We start from the raw sequence: 17,721 nt of genomic DNA on the forward strand, positions 1-17,721 counted from the left end.
AAATAAAAGCTCAGAAGGTTTAGCCTTGTCTATAGTCAGAGTCACATTGTTCCACTCTTTCTATCCATGTCACAATGCTTCACTATTATTCCTCAAGTCTTTACATAGCTATAGAAAGGAACAGCAATGAAGGGTGACTACCAGTCTTCTCACCCTTCAAATGAAGAATGTCATTTGAGCTCAGTAAGGGAGTATTAGAAGATGACCCAGAACTCCGGCTGCCAAGCTGTACTACCTGGACCTCCTGGACATGAACATTATGGAAAAAACGTGGAGATCTTCCAGAAAAGAATTAATTTCTACCTTTTGTTCTCTACTTTTAGCAGGGGGGAAAAAAGCCATGATAGAGCAATATGTGAAGACACTCATTCTTGGGAGAGGAAAAAGAATTACAAAAGATTAAGAGTGAGCAAGGATGAAACATGGATGTCTGTGTTTATCATATCATCTCCAACCCTGTGACACAAGTTCATCATCCAGATCATGTCAATCTCCAAACCACAGGACAGCAGAAAGGAATTTGGGGAGGGAGAAAGATGGAGACAGAAACCAGATGCGAATTGCAATACAAAAATTTTAGAGTTGAGATAAATACAGAGATGTCATATTATAGTAACACCAGGAAGGAGTGGATGAAACAAGATCCTGAGAAATTGAAGAGACTTATCAAAGGACTTCAAAGAGGTACTTAAGCGTAACAGAAGAGGAAAGATGAAGATCACACACAAAAAACCCACCACACTATTAGCAATATCATACTTGAGCAAAAGTTAAAAACACAGATCACATCACTTACCTATACCAAGGAGCCTTCCCCCCAAAAAAATATTTACTGACAACATAAGTTAGCATTTTGGATCTTTATGTTTTAACTCTTCCTCCACTGCATATTTGGTTTGTTTCTTGCAAAGGTGAAGGCTCAATAATTCACTTATGCTGGTACAAGAACACGACAGGAGAATGAATACACAAAGACAGAGAAACAAGAAAAAAGCTTCCATGATTTATTAGACATGGGAGCACTCTTCTACTGTAAAGCAGTCAATAATAAAACAAGTCAATCAGAGATGATCTAGTTGCCTCAAAAGTCTTCAAGAGCTACTGCTAAGCCAGTAAAACGTTTCCCACAGCACCTGTTGGTTTGCAGGCTGTCTGAGCCATTTTACAGGGACTTCTACCAACTCTAGCATCAACTTTGCTCTGCTCCCATGGACTACACTATGAAAAATAAAATGGCTACAGATTTATCCACAGTGCCACATACTAATAGTTCATTTAATTGAACTACAATCAGTGGCTGCAGCAGGACTGCATGCTAAGCTACTGAACTGATAAAGAAAACTTATTTTTCTAAATTCCTCCAGACACTGATAATTTGTGTACACACTTGGATATGTTTGGTTCTGTTTGGTTTTGGTTTGGTTTTGGGATTGTTGGGGTTTTTGTGGGTTTTTTTTTTTTTTCTTTTTCAAATGGCTAGAGTGAATTTTTTTAGGCTAGCCAAACAGTCTCCTACCTTACAGATAAAGAGTGCCTTAACACTGTCAAAACAATAGCTAATTATTTACCTATGATGACTCTGCCATGTATAACATTCAAGGATATTCACTAGGACAATGTTATTAGGACATGTAAGTTTTGCCACTGTGACCTGACTCACCCCCTATCGCTCCGGAAAGCTCCAGTTTCGAGACATGCAGTTTTGTGCGTGCTGCAGAAGGGACAGGAGACAGGGCAGCGAGCAGGAATAAGGAATGCCACGCCAAGACATCAGCAAAAGGGGCTGGAAAACATCCACTACTTCTGCTTATGCTGGCTGTTGATGCCATTAAAAACAGTAGTGTTTACACACAGAACAGCGGAACATTGCACTTGCTTAGCAGCTGATCAGGACTGTTTCCAAGATACTGCAAATATTTAATGCAAGTCTGCTTGCCTCAACATGGGTTTTGTTTGTGTTGGTTTTAGAGTCATACACCGTAAAGGAAGGTACAAGGAGGTACTGTCAGCCAAACCTTGCTCCCACAAGCATTAGCATATTTGCTAAATCATATTTTGAATTATTTTCAGATATAAAGTTTGTTTCAGACCAAGAGTCCATTTTTACCATATGGAAATTTTTGGACCATAGGTTTTTCAGCTCATGCTGAGGGCTGACTGCACACATCTGCCAAGAAAAGCCAGCTTTTCTCACAAATAAAAAAACAGTTCTATCTGAAGACATAATTTAAATAAGCAGGCTTTTTCATTCCCACTGGGGGAGGAGGGCAACGATTCAGGAGTAAAGCTGAGTCTGGGAAGAAGGGGAGAGGTAGGGAAAAGGTGTTTTAGTTTTTGTCTTTGTTTCTCACATCCTATTCTATTTTAATTGTCAATAAATTAAAACCATTTTCCCTCAGTCAAGTCTGCTTTGCCCTTGATTGTAATTGGTGAGCGATATCCCTGTCCTTATCTCAACCCATGAGCTTTTCCATCTTACTTTCTCCTCCTGTCCTGTTGAGGAAGGGGAGTGAGGGAGCAGCTGGGTGGGCAACTGGCAGCCAGCCAAGGTCAACCAACCACAGAGGCTGAACAGCAAAACTGTTTTACAGAGTCAATAAAGACAATATTAACTGCAATAAGGCATACTTACTGGAAAAGTGTTTCCCCATAGCGCAGGGAAGAATGTCAGATAAGATAGCAAACTAGTTTACCTGGCCATAAAATCATTTCAGCTCAACTCCTGAGGGCAACACTCTTGAAGCTATTTTTATTGCTATAAAAAAAAAACCACGCAAAAAACCCAAACCACCAAACAGAAAAAAAACCAAATCAGAGAAACAAGATGGATGCTCTACATACAAGAAAAGAGTATTATAGCATTGCACATTATCACTCATATAAATCATTTGATTCTAACAATGAATTAAACAGCACTGTTTTCCGATATTCATCCATTGCCAAAACAAAATATCTCAGAAGGATAACACATCTTGCATTGTCAGCAATATCTTGGTTTCTCTTTCAATCACAAAAGCAAAAAGTGACTTGGTTAAGACAAGCACTTTTTTTTCCCCTTAGTCACTGATGGATAAATTACTCAAATGAAAACGCCTCCTATTGGAGGTGGTTCCTATTGGAAACAGGAAGAGCAAACTGTTTATTTTCAAGAATATACCACTTGACTATATTAAAGACAGGAATGAAGCTACATCAGAATTAACTAAAAAAAATATAAGCAGTATACTGCAATTGGTTTAATCCTGTCTAGGTATTAGCACTTGCAACTCTTGCTGCTAACATTAACTTTCATATGAGTTCTGTCCACAGGTCAAAACCAAAAAGGATAAAATACTTCTTTCCATTTAACTACTTGCTTACTACAGCAAAGTACGCTATCAGTAAGTCATCATTTGATACTGAACTTCTTCAACAACATTATATCTCATTTTTATTAAGCTGAGAAATGAGCTCAATCATTGTGGGAGTCCCTACACACATTCAAGATTACTAAACCAAAGGTTGAGGCACGTCCCCACAAGAAAGTTATCTGTGTAACCCACATTTGGAACTTTTTTTTTAAGCTGCTGGAGTTACTTCTTGTAGATTAGATAAGGAATGCTTACACGAGATTTCAAGGCAACAGATACAGGAATGACGGTGAGACATCAGGTGACAACATTTTCTGCTTTTCTTTTACAGAGTGCTAAGAATCCCAGTGTATAACCTTCAATCTCAATTTGCCATCAACAAGCTGAAGCTTAAAACTTATTCACTGAAAACTACAACAAGAATTAGTAACAAATTACTCAGTCAAACAAATATAATGCAAGACCTACATTATAGAAAATCAGAGAAAATGAAATGAATGTTATTTAGTTATACAGATTACCTTTCAAATATTCAATTCCACGTTTATATTTATTTCAGCAACTAAAAAGATCATCACCTTATTCTTTTGCTTTCTGGATTAGAAGTGGAGAAACAGCAACTAACTTTTTAGAAAGGGGTATGCCTGACAGAAATTTGACAAAAACCTATATATGGACTGTATGTACAAGAGACAAAGTAGCTTTATTTAGAGAGGATCTATTGTCCTACTTTTTCTGAAAGTATCGACTTTACTATCTCTTTGCTACCTTAAAAGCAGCAGTAGAAATAAATGCTTTCCATATATAAAAAGACTTAGGTCACACAGGCCAAGTAAATATTGATTCTACTATAGCTGAGCTGGGAGCAGAAGTTAATTTCAGTGGACTGCACAGAGTGGCTTATGAATTGCTTTAAAAATATTTTGTGTTACAAGGTATTAAACTAGCTAAGAACCTTTTAAAATAATCTGAAGCTTAAAATGATTGAGCTGTACAATTCTAGTAGGGGAAAAGTATAGCTGAGAGAAAAAGAAGTGATATTAAGGAATCCACCAGCTCAGGAAACCCAGCACAGCTCTCTTTCGGCCTGAGGCAGGCAGTACTGAAGCCTGGGTGTAGGGGGACAGATGCGCAGCTCAGGGTCAGCCCCGCAAAAGCGCTGGGCTGGAACCAGTCACCAGCCTAAGAGGGGACAGGCAGGAATGGGGACCTGCCTGGTCATCACATGCTATTTCTTTATGAAGTTAGCCTCGTAGCTAAAAAACTTGATGCACTCCCCCTGTTCGCCAGTTTACCAGAACAATAGGGAAAACGTGATCTTCGACATGGTCACAGTTTCAGTATCTGCCCAGACCTCTTTGTATTCCAGACATACAACTGAACACTGCATCTATATACTTAAGTACATATATACACACTAACTATATAAGTTAGTGTGTCTCAGGCCATAACTCAAGTTAATCAGACCCTGAACAGTTAAGCAAGCCTGAACAATATTTTATCTCAATAAGAAGGAGCTATTTTATAACTGCAGTATGAAATCCACACTGTAGTAAAATTTAACAAGACAGATACAACCATCCTGCTTCCATCTGCACAAGCGACACTAAATGCTCTTTTAACTGTCAGATATTATGGAAAGCTGTCAGTGTACACTTCTGCATGCCAGGTTTGATCTGGGCAGACACAAGGGGAAAGCTGTTGACTGTCACCCCGCACAGCACAGAAGTCAGCCATCACATTTCCAAATCTCTGCAGAGAATCCTTGAACTGTTTGTTCGCTGCTTTTCTGAATGCTTAGATAGAAATTCATCTCAGCACCTAACAAGCGTCAGAGTACAAGGCATCTCCTTCCCCTGCAGCACAAGCATTCTTTTTACCCGCTGGAAGGATCAGCCAGGGAATTACCGCAATTCGCTTTCTCAGCCACTTGCTTAGCGAAGATTAGAGCGCGCTCCACCCAGACGCCACACAAATTAGGTCACAGAGCAGACCATACTCCTGCCAATTCCTGCCCTATTCATCAGGGACGAGGGCAGGAAGCATATGGAGCTCTCCAGTTAAGGGTCAGAACATTTCAGTGAAAACATAAAAGTGAACCAGCAACAGATTATTCACCGGCCAGAGGGAACATGGTTTCTCCATATGGCTGAAGTGAGTCACAGGCACCACTCCGTGTGACACAATGCAGAGGGGCACAGCCTGCATCCAGCAGCAAAAAACTGCCCTGCAATTTACCACAGGGACTGTACTACAAGACAACAGAAAAATATTTTCCACTTTCTCAGTATGCATGTACATTTAATATACATAGGAAGAGTTTTAAAAAAAAAAAGTCCTTCAGAACCTGAGAAACAGTTCACGTGAAGACTCAAAAGGTAACTATGTAATACAATGTAATTACTGTTCTTATCCATTTCATCTACAACTATGCTGTATTTTAGAACACATCCTTCATCATCTGCTGCCAAAACGGAAATACACCATTTTCATGTGTTTAAAAGCCAGAGCTGTTTCAAATCAAACAGATTTGAGGTCCAGCACAGCTCTACTAAGCAAACTAACCAAACCCAGGGCTTCACAACTACTTACAGTAACATGAACAAAACAGTAAATATTATTTTTTACTATTGTAACAGCTTGTGGTCTCATGATTAAATAGTTTCAAGCTGCTATCAGTGCATATATCTTGTGGGAACACAAGATAAAAATTCCTTCCTACCTGAAAGGAAGCTTTTCATTTGTAGGCGAGCGGTCCTGGGATTTCCAAAGGAAGGCTATCAGAGCAAGGAGGGAGGCCCAAATGGGAACAGAAGCTAAACACAGGGTTTCAAAAGATACGCTGTCAAACTATCAGTTTGTAAAATGCCTCAGTCGTGTCATTGGATTATTTCCTACTGCTATTAAAAAAAACACCACTCCTTTTAATCACTGGGCTGGGGACTGCACAACAGTTAGCTCACACAATAAAATGTAAATTGATCTCTTTTGCTTCTGTTGACAACTGTATGAAAAAAATAAAATAATATGTAGTGGCATATTGGTAAGATGCTAACATAGATTATTCAATTACTGCAGAGTGCTTTATTGGCTCCAAGAGTTGACATTTTATAGAAACAGTACCACAGGGCAACCCCTTTCAGGAGGTTTCACAGAACCGGCATCTTTTTCTACCTCCTTAATATAGGGTAAGTAGCCTCCCCTCAAATGACAGGGCGACATCAATCTGGGTAATGAGGCAATTGAAGTAGAAAAAAAGTAATTTAAAAAATAATCACATCAAATGCTGCTACACTGGTAGGGTATGTGTATATATAAACATAAATACAAAATAGCCCAATAGTTTTCCTGGAACAGTTTCAGAAGTTTTCCTGTAAGAATATAAATTATCTCCCATGACACGGAACAGCAACGAACAAGAGAGCACATTTGTTTGAACAGGTGAAGAAAGTATGAGATCCCTTCTTTTTTTCCCTCCCGGATAAAGATCCAGCTTTGGCTCCAGTTAGGCACCACACAGCCTACCAGTGCCACCACACTCCCAGCACCTGCCACTAACTTGAGAGCTTAAAAGGTTATTAAGAGAGATTAGACATTTATCAAGAAGGACATCCCACTAGACGAACCAAATTAGTATATTTTAGGCCATAAACCAATCTCTGACCAAACACGCTCATGTTGTTTAGGCTTCAGAGGACAGAAGTGTCTTATCCATTCTGGCATCACCTAAACTAATTCATTTACATTCACATACTTTATCAGATATGAACTTTAACCTCCCTTCCTTCAGCCCCCAACAGTTCTCACAAGAAGCAGCCAACCAACAAAACCAAAACTGTACCTCTGCCGACACTGCAGCGTTTACAGGCAAATAAATCACCCCTAAACCTTCCAGCCAGAGAGCTGCACACAAGGTGCTTCCTAAGCTTCTCAAAAGCCTCCCTGTTATTTACATTCTGAATGTGTGAAAAGCGAAGGACGTGAAAAAGAAACGATTACACACATATACCCCTCCCAACTTTTCCGCCCATTTTTTCCTGCTTGAATATTGCCAGTACTGCATCATTGAAAATTCTGTCCTCTCAATCAGAGAAAGGCTTCCCCCCCCAGATTTAATTTCTTTTATGTTCAGTTTTTCTTTCTCTTGTTTTTCCCTTCCATGTCTCTCACCTACCTTTTTTCAGATTTTTTTGCTCTGAGAGAGTGAGCAGATGACAGTGAATTTGAGACTGTCACTCTCCTGGAAAGCAAATCTACAGTCCTACACTTTATGAAGTTAAGAACATTATAATGCAAGGAATTTCCTGGAAAAATCCTGCTGCTTGATTAAGAAAAATTATAATTGCAATATACCAGCCATGATATACATGCTTTTAAAAACAGAGGGCTCTAAGCTCATAGGGAGTTAAACAGGACTTAAGAAACAGTCACCAAGCACTCTCTGCTCAATCATATAAAGCACCTGAGCAACCAAGTAGCTGCTACTCAGCTAGGAGATTTACACCTCAGCCTAGCCTCAGTTAGGGCAGGCACCATCAGAGAAGTCATCCAGACACATGAACATCACCAAATATTATCCGTGTACACACACTGGCACTTACACATTAAAAATACCTGAAGGACTGAGACAGAAAACCTCAAAGAGATTGAACCCCCTATTATCCCACAGATGAACATTTTTGAGGTTTCACAACTGCAGTGTTCATTAGTTAATTGCATGGCTGGTTATAACACTTTCCCCAAGTTTATGGTCTTCTAAAAATACAACAATAAAAGAAGAAAGGAAAAAAATCCGAGAAATAGTCCCAAAAAAACCCCACACCAATACACACAGAGCCAGAACAAACATTGTCCCTGAACAATGGCCCAGGTTAAAAACCAAGCAAACTGACTTTCTCCTACTTCTAACTTTCCAAGAGTGATCAACTGCAGCTGTACCTCATTAGCAGGTTGAATACACGCAGATTTTGAAGAACACCAGATCTCTCCAACATGTAATTTAGTGAGCTTTCCAGAGTCAGTCAAAAGCAACACCACTCACATTACTGAGTTTTCTTGACATTTTTGTCAGTTTCAACAAAGTTCAGACTGGGCAGGAAAGTTTCTGCTCTCAACTACACTGGCGTATATCCAAATCCACCTCATTGTTCTAGAAGCAAACATTCGTGAGACCAGAGTCCCAGCCCATCATTTTATTCTAAAGTTAGCCATTACGCTGCTATGTCCTAAGAGGATTTTCGTTTCTCTTTCTAAAAACCCATATTTGGACTCCAGCTTTATACCAAAAAAACCCACATCAAAAGTCTAGTCAAATGGACCAAATTCTCTATTGATAGCAGGTTCTGCATCCATGAAGTTCTGACACCAATTCACAAAATAATCAGCCCCATCTGTCAATTACTGTATCTAAACAGCATATTTACAGGTACTGGGAAACCTCAAATTGCCTTTACCATGCCAATCTAGCTTATTTGGCCCTGGTCACAAAACAGCAGAATAGTCGATCTGTGAAATGTCAATTGGGACAGGTGGGAAAGGATGGCAGAAAGAAAAGGAGAGAGAAACATCCCCAATTTCTCCTCCTCCAAAGCGCCCCTCCCCCAAAAATATTCTTTCCAAATTACAGGAGCTCCCTGGAGATACCACCAAAATGGAAAAAAGTGTGAGGGGTGAAGGCAGTTATAAGTATGTACATTCAAAAGTCGCAGAAGACACAGTAAGCAGAACTGCAGAGAATAAAAACAATTAAACACTGAAATCACCATAACTTAATGTGTAGTTTAAGAAAATTGGAGGCATTAAGACTTTTGATCAGACAGAACAGCAACAAAACTTACGCCATGAAAAAGTTAACATGTTATAGGTGAAAGGCAAGCCATGACACAAGCATTACCAAGAGGATCTTGCGGCTGCAGGTGTCACACAGCCAGGGCTCACACAGCACTTGCAATGGAGCAGCACCACAGAAAACAGCCTTTCCCCTGGGCTGTTTCCTGCCATGCCTTCCACAACCTGCTCCTGTTAAGAGTCAGCAAACTTGAACAGAGTTAAGAAAAGCAGCTTGCATGAGGTGTAGAAGATAAGAGCAGACCCACATGGCTGGATCCTTTTATCCACCATAGCCTTGAAAATATAGGTAAGCGTGCACTCACCCGGCGGAGGGTAACATGTCTGCCTGTCAGTATCCCGAGGCACAGCAACCTTGTACTTTTTCCACACAACTTTTTTGGCTGTTTGAACACTCATGATCAAGCTCACTCTTTGAAAAACAGGAAAGTGAAGATGAAGAGGAAGTACACGCTAGTACCCGCACAAGAACTGCATGCCGGGATTCGAGGGGGAGGGAAGCAGTGGTTTTCCTCAGAGGGTTCGACACATTCAGCCACGCAGTGAACTGACAAAACCATTCAGGAAACAAACCTTTTAAAAGACTGCAGGTAAACAAGTAACAGACTTCAAGCCAACTGAGATTTCCCCCCCCCCCCCTTTAAAAATAGATTAATATGCTGCTTTGCTACTCCTTATGAAAACATAAGGACACTCCAGCTTTCAAAGCACCGGCAAGTTAAGTTCTACGTACAGAAAACAGGAAAGAAGGTGGCAATTTTCCTTTGCTGTTCAAGTCAACCCCCCTGGTCAAATACCATACTCATTTTAAAAGACACCTAAATATCTTTAGCATTTACTTTGCAAAAAGCTTGCAGTATTACCATAACACTTTTTCCACACATTCAATAGAACGTGAAACCAGAACAACTCTTCAAGGTGAGCATCCACATCTTTTAATGGCCTTTCAAAAGAGCACAAGAAAATTTTAAACACAAGATTTCAGCATAAAAAGGAAGTTCTACAAATAAACCTCCACGTCAAAAATCACAAACTCTGATTAGGCATGCCATTTCCACTGTGCAGTAATTCCAAACAAGACAGACCACAGCCCAGTAAAGCAGAAGGTTAATAATACAAGGCTATGATAGAGTTATTTTACAAGCGGGCCTTTAAACTGTATTTACCACCAATACAGAAGGCAAACCCAATCACTCAGCCTTCAACATCCTGTTGCCAACTTTATAATCAAATTAAGAGGACTCCGAATTCGGTAGTTATGAAAGACATGTGATTCCAGATTACACATTTAAGGATATTGAACTGTACAGAATTCCAATAGTCACAAAAAAGTAATGCAAGAGGAGACTAACTATAACACACAAGTACAAGCACTACAGCCAGAGAGGAGCTGTACATGGGATAATTGGTTTCAAAAGCAGAAAGACAGATGCTATTTGATTTGTCTCATTGTATTACGCTATCAGACAACTGTTCTAAATACAGCTCTCATGTCTTCAGTAATATTCAGTTGGGACAGTTTACTGTGTCACATACCAGACAGGCACTATTGCGGGGGGGTGGGGGTGTGTCAAGATAAGATTTTTCCTAAAATTTTATTGGGGGCGGGAGTTGGTCTTACTTTGTTTTGTGGGTTGGGTTTTTTTTCCAATTTTAAGAATTCCTCAAAGTTGAAGCCTGAAAGACACACACAAAAGGAGTTTTGTTTCCGTGAATAAAGACAGCCATACATTCAGGGGGCTAAATCAGACATTTGTATCCAAACATTTCTGTGGACCACGCAAGCAAGAGCAATAGGGAAAGGTAATAAAGTTTTAAAGCTAGGATTCCTATTTTAGAAACAAACAACAATGATGTATTTTGCCATAGCAAATACAAACATAAACCTTACTGTGCCAAGCACTTCACAACCACAAGGCAAAAAGATGCTGCCAACTTTACCAAGCATACGATGACAATTAGCGGGCAGCCATGCACGTACACCAGAAGTCTTCCCAACAGCACATGAACTCCCTTTTTTCAGGTCTTGACAAGACTCGTCTGCATTCCCTAAGAGCGCTCCCCTGTTGATCCAATACCTTGGTCCCTGCCACTCCAAGATAAGGCCCATACACAAATGAATTAAGGCTCTCTCCATCAGACACTTTCCAAGACTGAAGGATACGTACAAGCTTCAGGAGTTGGCTAGTTTGTTACAACACTTCTGGGTTTCCCACTCCTCAATAAAGGGCACGGGGTCAGCGAGAGCAGTTAGAGAAACACCAATCTCTCTGAGCCTCCATCAGTCTCTTGAACTTCAACATTAAGATATTAGAGGGGCTGAGGGAAACCACTCATTCACCAGAGAGCTTCCAGAGAACCTCAGCTGTCAAGCTCTGCCTGCCATCAGCAACTACATCACGTACATTAGAGAAACTGCTTTTACCTAACAGCAAGTTTTACTTTGAAAATCCAACATTTCAGTAAGAATATACACTGAGAATATTTATTAACTTAATAAAGAGGGTTTTTTTGTTTGTTGATAGAATAGTTAACATTAGTTTCATGTCAGAACCTATCTGCAAAGAAGTTAGCTTTAGGATGGCAGGAACACTTTTTTTTTTTAAGCTAAACTTTAAAAAGTGAAGCTATGGCCTCTGTCAAAATCCGAAGTACTGGGTGTGAAATCCATGCATTAACCACAAGAGCTGATAAGCAAGAGAGAAATGGAAGCTTTTTGGGAAAGTAATCTTCGAAGAAGGCAAAAAGGATTTTTTTTTGCTTTTTTAAACAAACTCAGGAGTTCAACACACTAGCACACTCTCTACCCATAAACCACTTCATTCATTAGGAGAAGAAGATAGTCTTATTCCTACTACTACTGAATTCAATAGGCCATTTATTTAGCAGCTCTCTGACTGAAGTATGTGCTCTCTTTTATTCACTCTGGTGTTGACAGCAGTAATCAAATTTTGTACATACCACTGGCTCTATTATAGTTCAACAGCAGCTGGCTGCCTGCCTAGTCTTCTTATCATCATATAAGATAAAAAAGACCAGCCAAACAGACCAGCTGAAACCACAGTGGGAAGACAGAAGTAGAGTGAAGCCTACGTAGAAGTCTAGTAAGTAGAAATCACGTTTTTGTGCTTGCCCATGTATTACAAAGCATAGAGAAGAACAAGGCTAGGCTCAACATATGACAAGCTTGCTTTAAGTTTTCAGAAGGACTGGAGCTTAGATGGCAACGCAGTCCTTGTAGGAAAGAAGGTCTGAATGCCACACTTCATACATGAAACACTACCCATCAATAGCTCAGTCCAGGCAGCAGGGAACGGGAAAATGAAAAAGCAGAGAGGTAGGGGAAAAAGGAAAAAAAGAGGGGGAAAAAAAAGAACAAGACAACTGTATCCGTTCATTTGAAGGTGAGCTCATAAATACTTAAGATCACTTCTCTATCGCAGCCCCAGCACATATGAAGTCAGCACCGGGTTCAAAGTAAAATTAAAGTTCACAGAGGCAAACAACAATGGGAACAGAGAGCAACATCCTTTAATTATAAAAATCCCCTGTATGCAAGGCAGTCTAGAATGAGATTGGTTTCCATTTCTTCTTTGCCTTCTGGGAGCCTTCCAAGAGCCTTGAATGCCTTGACTCTGAGAAGAGGAAACTGGCTTCTTTTTCACAGCCTCCCCCCTTCTAGCTTTGTTCCAAGTAGGCCCTGGTTAACCCTGCTCTGAACTTCCACTCTTCCAGACAAGTCCACAGAGAAAGACTTGTGTTATGGAGGAGGAAAAAGCCAACCTGGAGGATTTCTTATGGGAACAGAACAAGGAGATAAAGAGTTCCTCCTTCACCTTTCTTCTCCATCACGCACGAGCCAAGAGCCTTCTCCTTCCTAGAGGAGCATACTCTTCTGCAGGCTTCCTGCACTACCCCTCTAGCCCTACCCTTTATAACGCTGCTACAATGAGCTTCTAGTTAAGCGCTTCTCATGCTGTGGGACATTAACACCCCATAATTTTGTTCAGGATGTTTTATTTCACCACAACAACATGACAGAACTTTTTTTCGCTGGCCTGACAAACGTGTTTTGAATTAGCAGACCACACAATGCTTGCTTGAGCAAGCAAACAAGAGAGCTTAGAGGGCAATGCTAAGGAGAAGGATGCTGAAAAGGCAACGACAGGAACTTAAACAGAAAGTAGTGTTTCAAGTGCCTGTTGCATTTTGATGGAAACTGGTCGGGAAACCCACAGCAACAGCAACTTCAGACAGATAACAGTTTTTAGCATTGCTGTTGAAACCTCCTTTCACACAGCACGTTCATATCAGCATAAAGCTTTCTCCTGAAAAAGGAATTAGCAGTAGAGTAACTGCCCTCACTACTGTGGAAGAGGAACAGTTTTGAGTATGGCAGCTGTTGGAGCACTGCAGTACGGATAACACACAGATACTCTCTCAGTGCTCACACAGGCAACTCCAACACCAAACCCTTCCAGCATGCAGCGCTTCAGCCATGCTGACTTGACACACGTTTCTTGTAAAACAGCATGTCTGTGGCTGCTGCAAATAACCAACTGACTCATCCTGCAAAAGAAATAACAGCAGCAACTGTAGATAACAAATTGACACCTTTCAAGAATCTCCACAGTTTTAGTTACTTTTTCAAAATTCCTCTTTTATCTTTGGGAGGGAGGCGGGGAGCGCGTAGGGGCGGGATCCCTTTTTCTCTTGTATAGATACTGAAGGGAATATTTTGAATGTAAATACTGAGAAAGCCTGTGGGGCACATTATTCTTCCAAAAGTGATGTTTACATTATAGTCGTACCTGTGAAACCCAACCACGACACACAACCAGCACCCCTCCTTTCACAAAACATCCTGGGCCACCTGTTTCCAGTAGCCCAGAGGAGTGACAGCAGGTCCACAGGAGATGTAGGAGCCTTCTGCATTTTGCTTCTCGTTTAAGATGCTGAGCACACCTTCTGAAACAAGGTTCCTGCCCATTCATGAGCACCTTTATAAAACAAATCCTGATCAATCTATGACCGATGCACAGCTCAACGCTTGTGTGCTTGTATGCTGGGATGTAACATGTATTTCAGCAGGAGCCCTGCGCTGAGCCCCGAATGGCAGCATGCAAGCCCAAGCACAGGAGAGGGACTATCACTTCTGCTACCCTGGCCCCTCCAAGCAGCCATCCTGGTGGTTTACAGTTCTCAATACCACTTGCCCTGGCAGCAGGCATTGCTGCAATGGGACAGACTGGGAAGCCTGGGCTCAGCCCAGCGGCCAAGCAGCTGTGAGAGCTGCTGTTGGGCAACTCCACCCAGGACAGAGCACTGCCCTCAGCACACCCTGCAGCATCGGGAACTGCTGCAGGAAAAGGCGCTGCCTCCAAAACACATCTCATTCACCTGCCCTCCACGTGCCAGGATGCAGTCCAAAGCTTGGGAAGGAACAGCTTAGGCAAGCATATGAATAATACAATTTACTTGTAGCTTTTCCTGTCACTCATTTTGTAAATGTCAGTTTGTGCCTTCAAGAACAGAAACATCTCAAAGCTTCCTTCCAAATTGCACAGGGATTTTTCCTTAGAAAGAGTCTTCTGCTACATTCTTTTCAAACAAGAAGATGTAGGTGGGAGGAATGGGAAACCTATAGGATTTCATTCTTAATTGCAGTTATGTAGTTTGATTTAATTTTGAGCACACTTCCATAGGTATTCATTCTGGCTTATGTTAAACGTACTTCCGCTAACAATCTCTGGCCAAGGTACACACTAATAAAGAATAAGAATGGTCCTGTCAACAGCAGAAGAGCAACCCAGAGCACTCGAAAGCCTGTATATCAATATACAAATACTCGGAGGCCCACAGGAGACAGCTCCTGCGTGGAAGGAGCCTCTTCCTCCCTGTCCACAAGCTACAGCAGCAACCTACTAACAACCTTCTAACTTTAGGTACCACAAAATGGGACGAAGGAGGGGCTAAAAGCTCTAGATGCAACCCTCCTATCCACTCCCTATACACATATATACACAGATGCTATATATACACACTCTGAACAGCAACAGACTTTACTAAGCTGACAGGAGCAGCCTACCCTCCCAGCTCTTCGCACACAAACCAAGCAGGGCTGTGCGGAGGCATTGGGGTTTGCCTCAGACTGGGCGGAGAGGAAGGACAGCGCACAAGGAAGCCTGGAGAGCAGCTCTGGAGCAGGCACATGGCCCTCTGCTTGCCAAAGCCTTCAGGCCTTCGCTGAGGACACCTCTACCAGCTAGTGCTGCAACCACGGCCTTCATCCTGAAAGCTAAAACCCTCACGTCCTACCGCTGGGGGAGAAAGAGGGGAGATAATCACAGTTAAATTTATCACAGGCGCATTTCAACAGTGGTGCAGTCAGAGCGATGACTGAGGCGTTAGTGGTTAGCAGAGTGCCACCAACAACTGCAGCTTCAAACATCTAGAAGTTTGCTTTTCTTTTTTAATGCCCTGCAAAGATGCATGGGTGATCAGGTAGCACCCAAGACATTAACTCTTCAGCCGTACCATTTAGAGCACACTATTTATTTGTGTACTGCCACTGAGCTGTCACAAGTATACGTATTTATTACCAGTCTTTTTAAAATTAGCATTAAATTTCTCCCACCCAGACAGTCTACTTCCCTTCCCATTTGCAACAATGTATTTTATTCATCCTTTTCCAAAACGAAAAGCCACAGAGAGCAAAGAGAGGGACAGCATTGTGCAGAGCTGCTCTGCCTTCTGCAGGAGCCGTTACCAGAGTCCTTTGGACTTCCCACAGTCACCATGCCGGGGGTGGGGAGTTTTGCTCACCAGGAAAAAAGGGATCCACAGAAAGCCTGCAGTAGGAGCCCCAAGTCTCCCCATTCCTTCCTTGAACAGCAAGACTACTGTAGAGAGCTCCCTAAGCTAAACAGGCTGTCTTTTCCTAGTCCAGAAAGCTAAAAGTCAGTAAGAAACTATTAGAGGCATCCTAAAACTAAGCCAAAAAAAAAGAAAAAAGCCTGTTTCCTACGATTATATAGCTGGCCATAGGTGGCTCAGGGACAGCCTTCCTGCAAGCAGCTTCTTGTCCATTAGCATATTTTGACAAATACACACGAGAAGTTCGACTCGTTTGTGCTGACTGGAGTTAGTCTTTTCAGAATAAATACAGCAATTACAGAGAGAGGACAGAGTTACACATCCAACACGAACACATCTCCAGTTAAACTCCACTCCCCAGAGGATAAACCTGTCTCCTGACAGGGACCCAAGGCAAGCATCCCTCTTTCCAAAATAGCATTGCTGTTATCAGAGTCAAAAAAAAAAAGCCTACTCAGCTCAGCACGGGAAGGCTGCGCTGTGTGTGGGACCCGGCACAGCAATGCAGCACAGAGACCGGGTGCATGCAGCCAGCCCAGGGTCCCAGAGCAGCACCACGGCCCCTGGGGACCACGTGCTGCCCAGCCTGATGAGGGTGGGTGCCACACTGTTCCTTCTCCTGCACGATGCCAGAGCCACACCTCAAAATTTTTCAAACTACAGAAAACCCATCTTAAAATTACCTACTCTGCTGCCACAGTATGAGGCTTTACTTTCATGAAACACCCCTTTACCAAAAGAAAAAACCACCCAAAAAACACCAACACAAAAACATATGCTCCAGCTCAATCCTGTTTAAAGCCTCCAGCTAACTGCAGACTTACTATACCTCTTTTGTCCCAATAATTAAATTGCACTCACTGCTGAAAGCTTACACACCAATTCACAACCTTTAACCACTGATCTCCTTTTAACAGCTACAAATTGCAAATCATTGTGTGTTTAAGGTTGCCAAGACTGCAACAAGGCCAGAGAGTATATTTCAATAGATAATCCAACATCAGACGTTTTGGTAGGTATAACACTCTACAAAGATGGTATTAAAAAAAATTGTTGCATCACAGTTAGATCCTAGAAGTGCATCATTAAAACTACTGTTAAAATTAATGGCCTTCTTTCTCCCCTCCCTGAACAATTAGCATGGCAAGAAAAAGAGTGAGGTAAAACCATGTCCTTTGTTAAATATTGAACCTACTGGAACCTGCAAAATAACTGATTATTAAACTAGTCTGAGGTCAGTTCACAGAGGACCATCATGCAGCAGCTATGGCAACACAGAGCCATCACGCTGCACTGCCAACTAGCAATGGGAATCAGGTAAGAACAAAGAGCAAAGCAACAAACAGCATCAACCTGCTTTCTTAGGGCCACAGAAGCAGAATTAAAGCTCTCGGAGGGAGGGCTCTTCAGTTTAGCACAGCATTTCTGTGTATCAAGGGACTAGGGAAGGAGAGGAGTATGGAAAAGAGACAAAGCACATGGCACAACTGAACTGTTACCTAGAGGGAGAAAAGACCCACACAACTAAACACAAAAAAAAGCCCCAAGCCTCTCCAAAAGTAACTGTACACACACACTCATAAGCAGAGATCCAACAGCAGTGAAGAGACAGGTGCACATCCTTTCCCAAATAAAGCGCACCATCTCA

The 17,721-nt window shown here is 41.7% G+C and overlaps 1 protein-coding gene across 2 annotated transcripts in view; it reads right to left on the reverse strand.

The window, feature by feature from the left end:
- Nucleotides 1–17,721, reverse strand: part of UTRN (utrophin) — a 418,084-nt gene that overhangs the window by 370,873 nt on the left and 29,490 nt on the right. Inside the window, exon 1 of one of the 2 annotated variants that reach the window (XM_076333918.1) lies at nucleotides 9,503–9,596. The exons of the other annotated variant lie outside the window; for it this stretch is intronic. Within the exon in view, the coding sequence (XP_076190033.1) occupies nucleotides 9,503–9,596 (94 nt within the window). Of the gene's footprint in view, nucleotides 1–9,502; nucleotides 9,597–17,721 lie in introns of those variants that run through there. 2 annotated transcript variants of the gene reach the window in all.

The sequence above is a fragment of the Aptenodytes patagonicus genome, chromosome 3 (genome assembly GCF_965638725.1).
Source record: "Aptenodytes patagonicus chromosome 3, bAptPat1.pri.cur, whole genome shotgun sequence".
Lineage (NCBI taxonomy): Eukaryota > Metazoa > Chordata > Aves > Sphenisciformes > Spheniscidae > Aptenodytes > Aptenodytes patagonicus.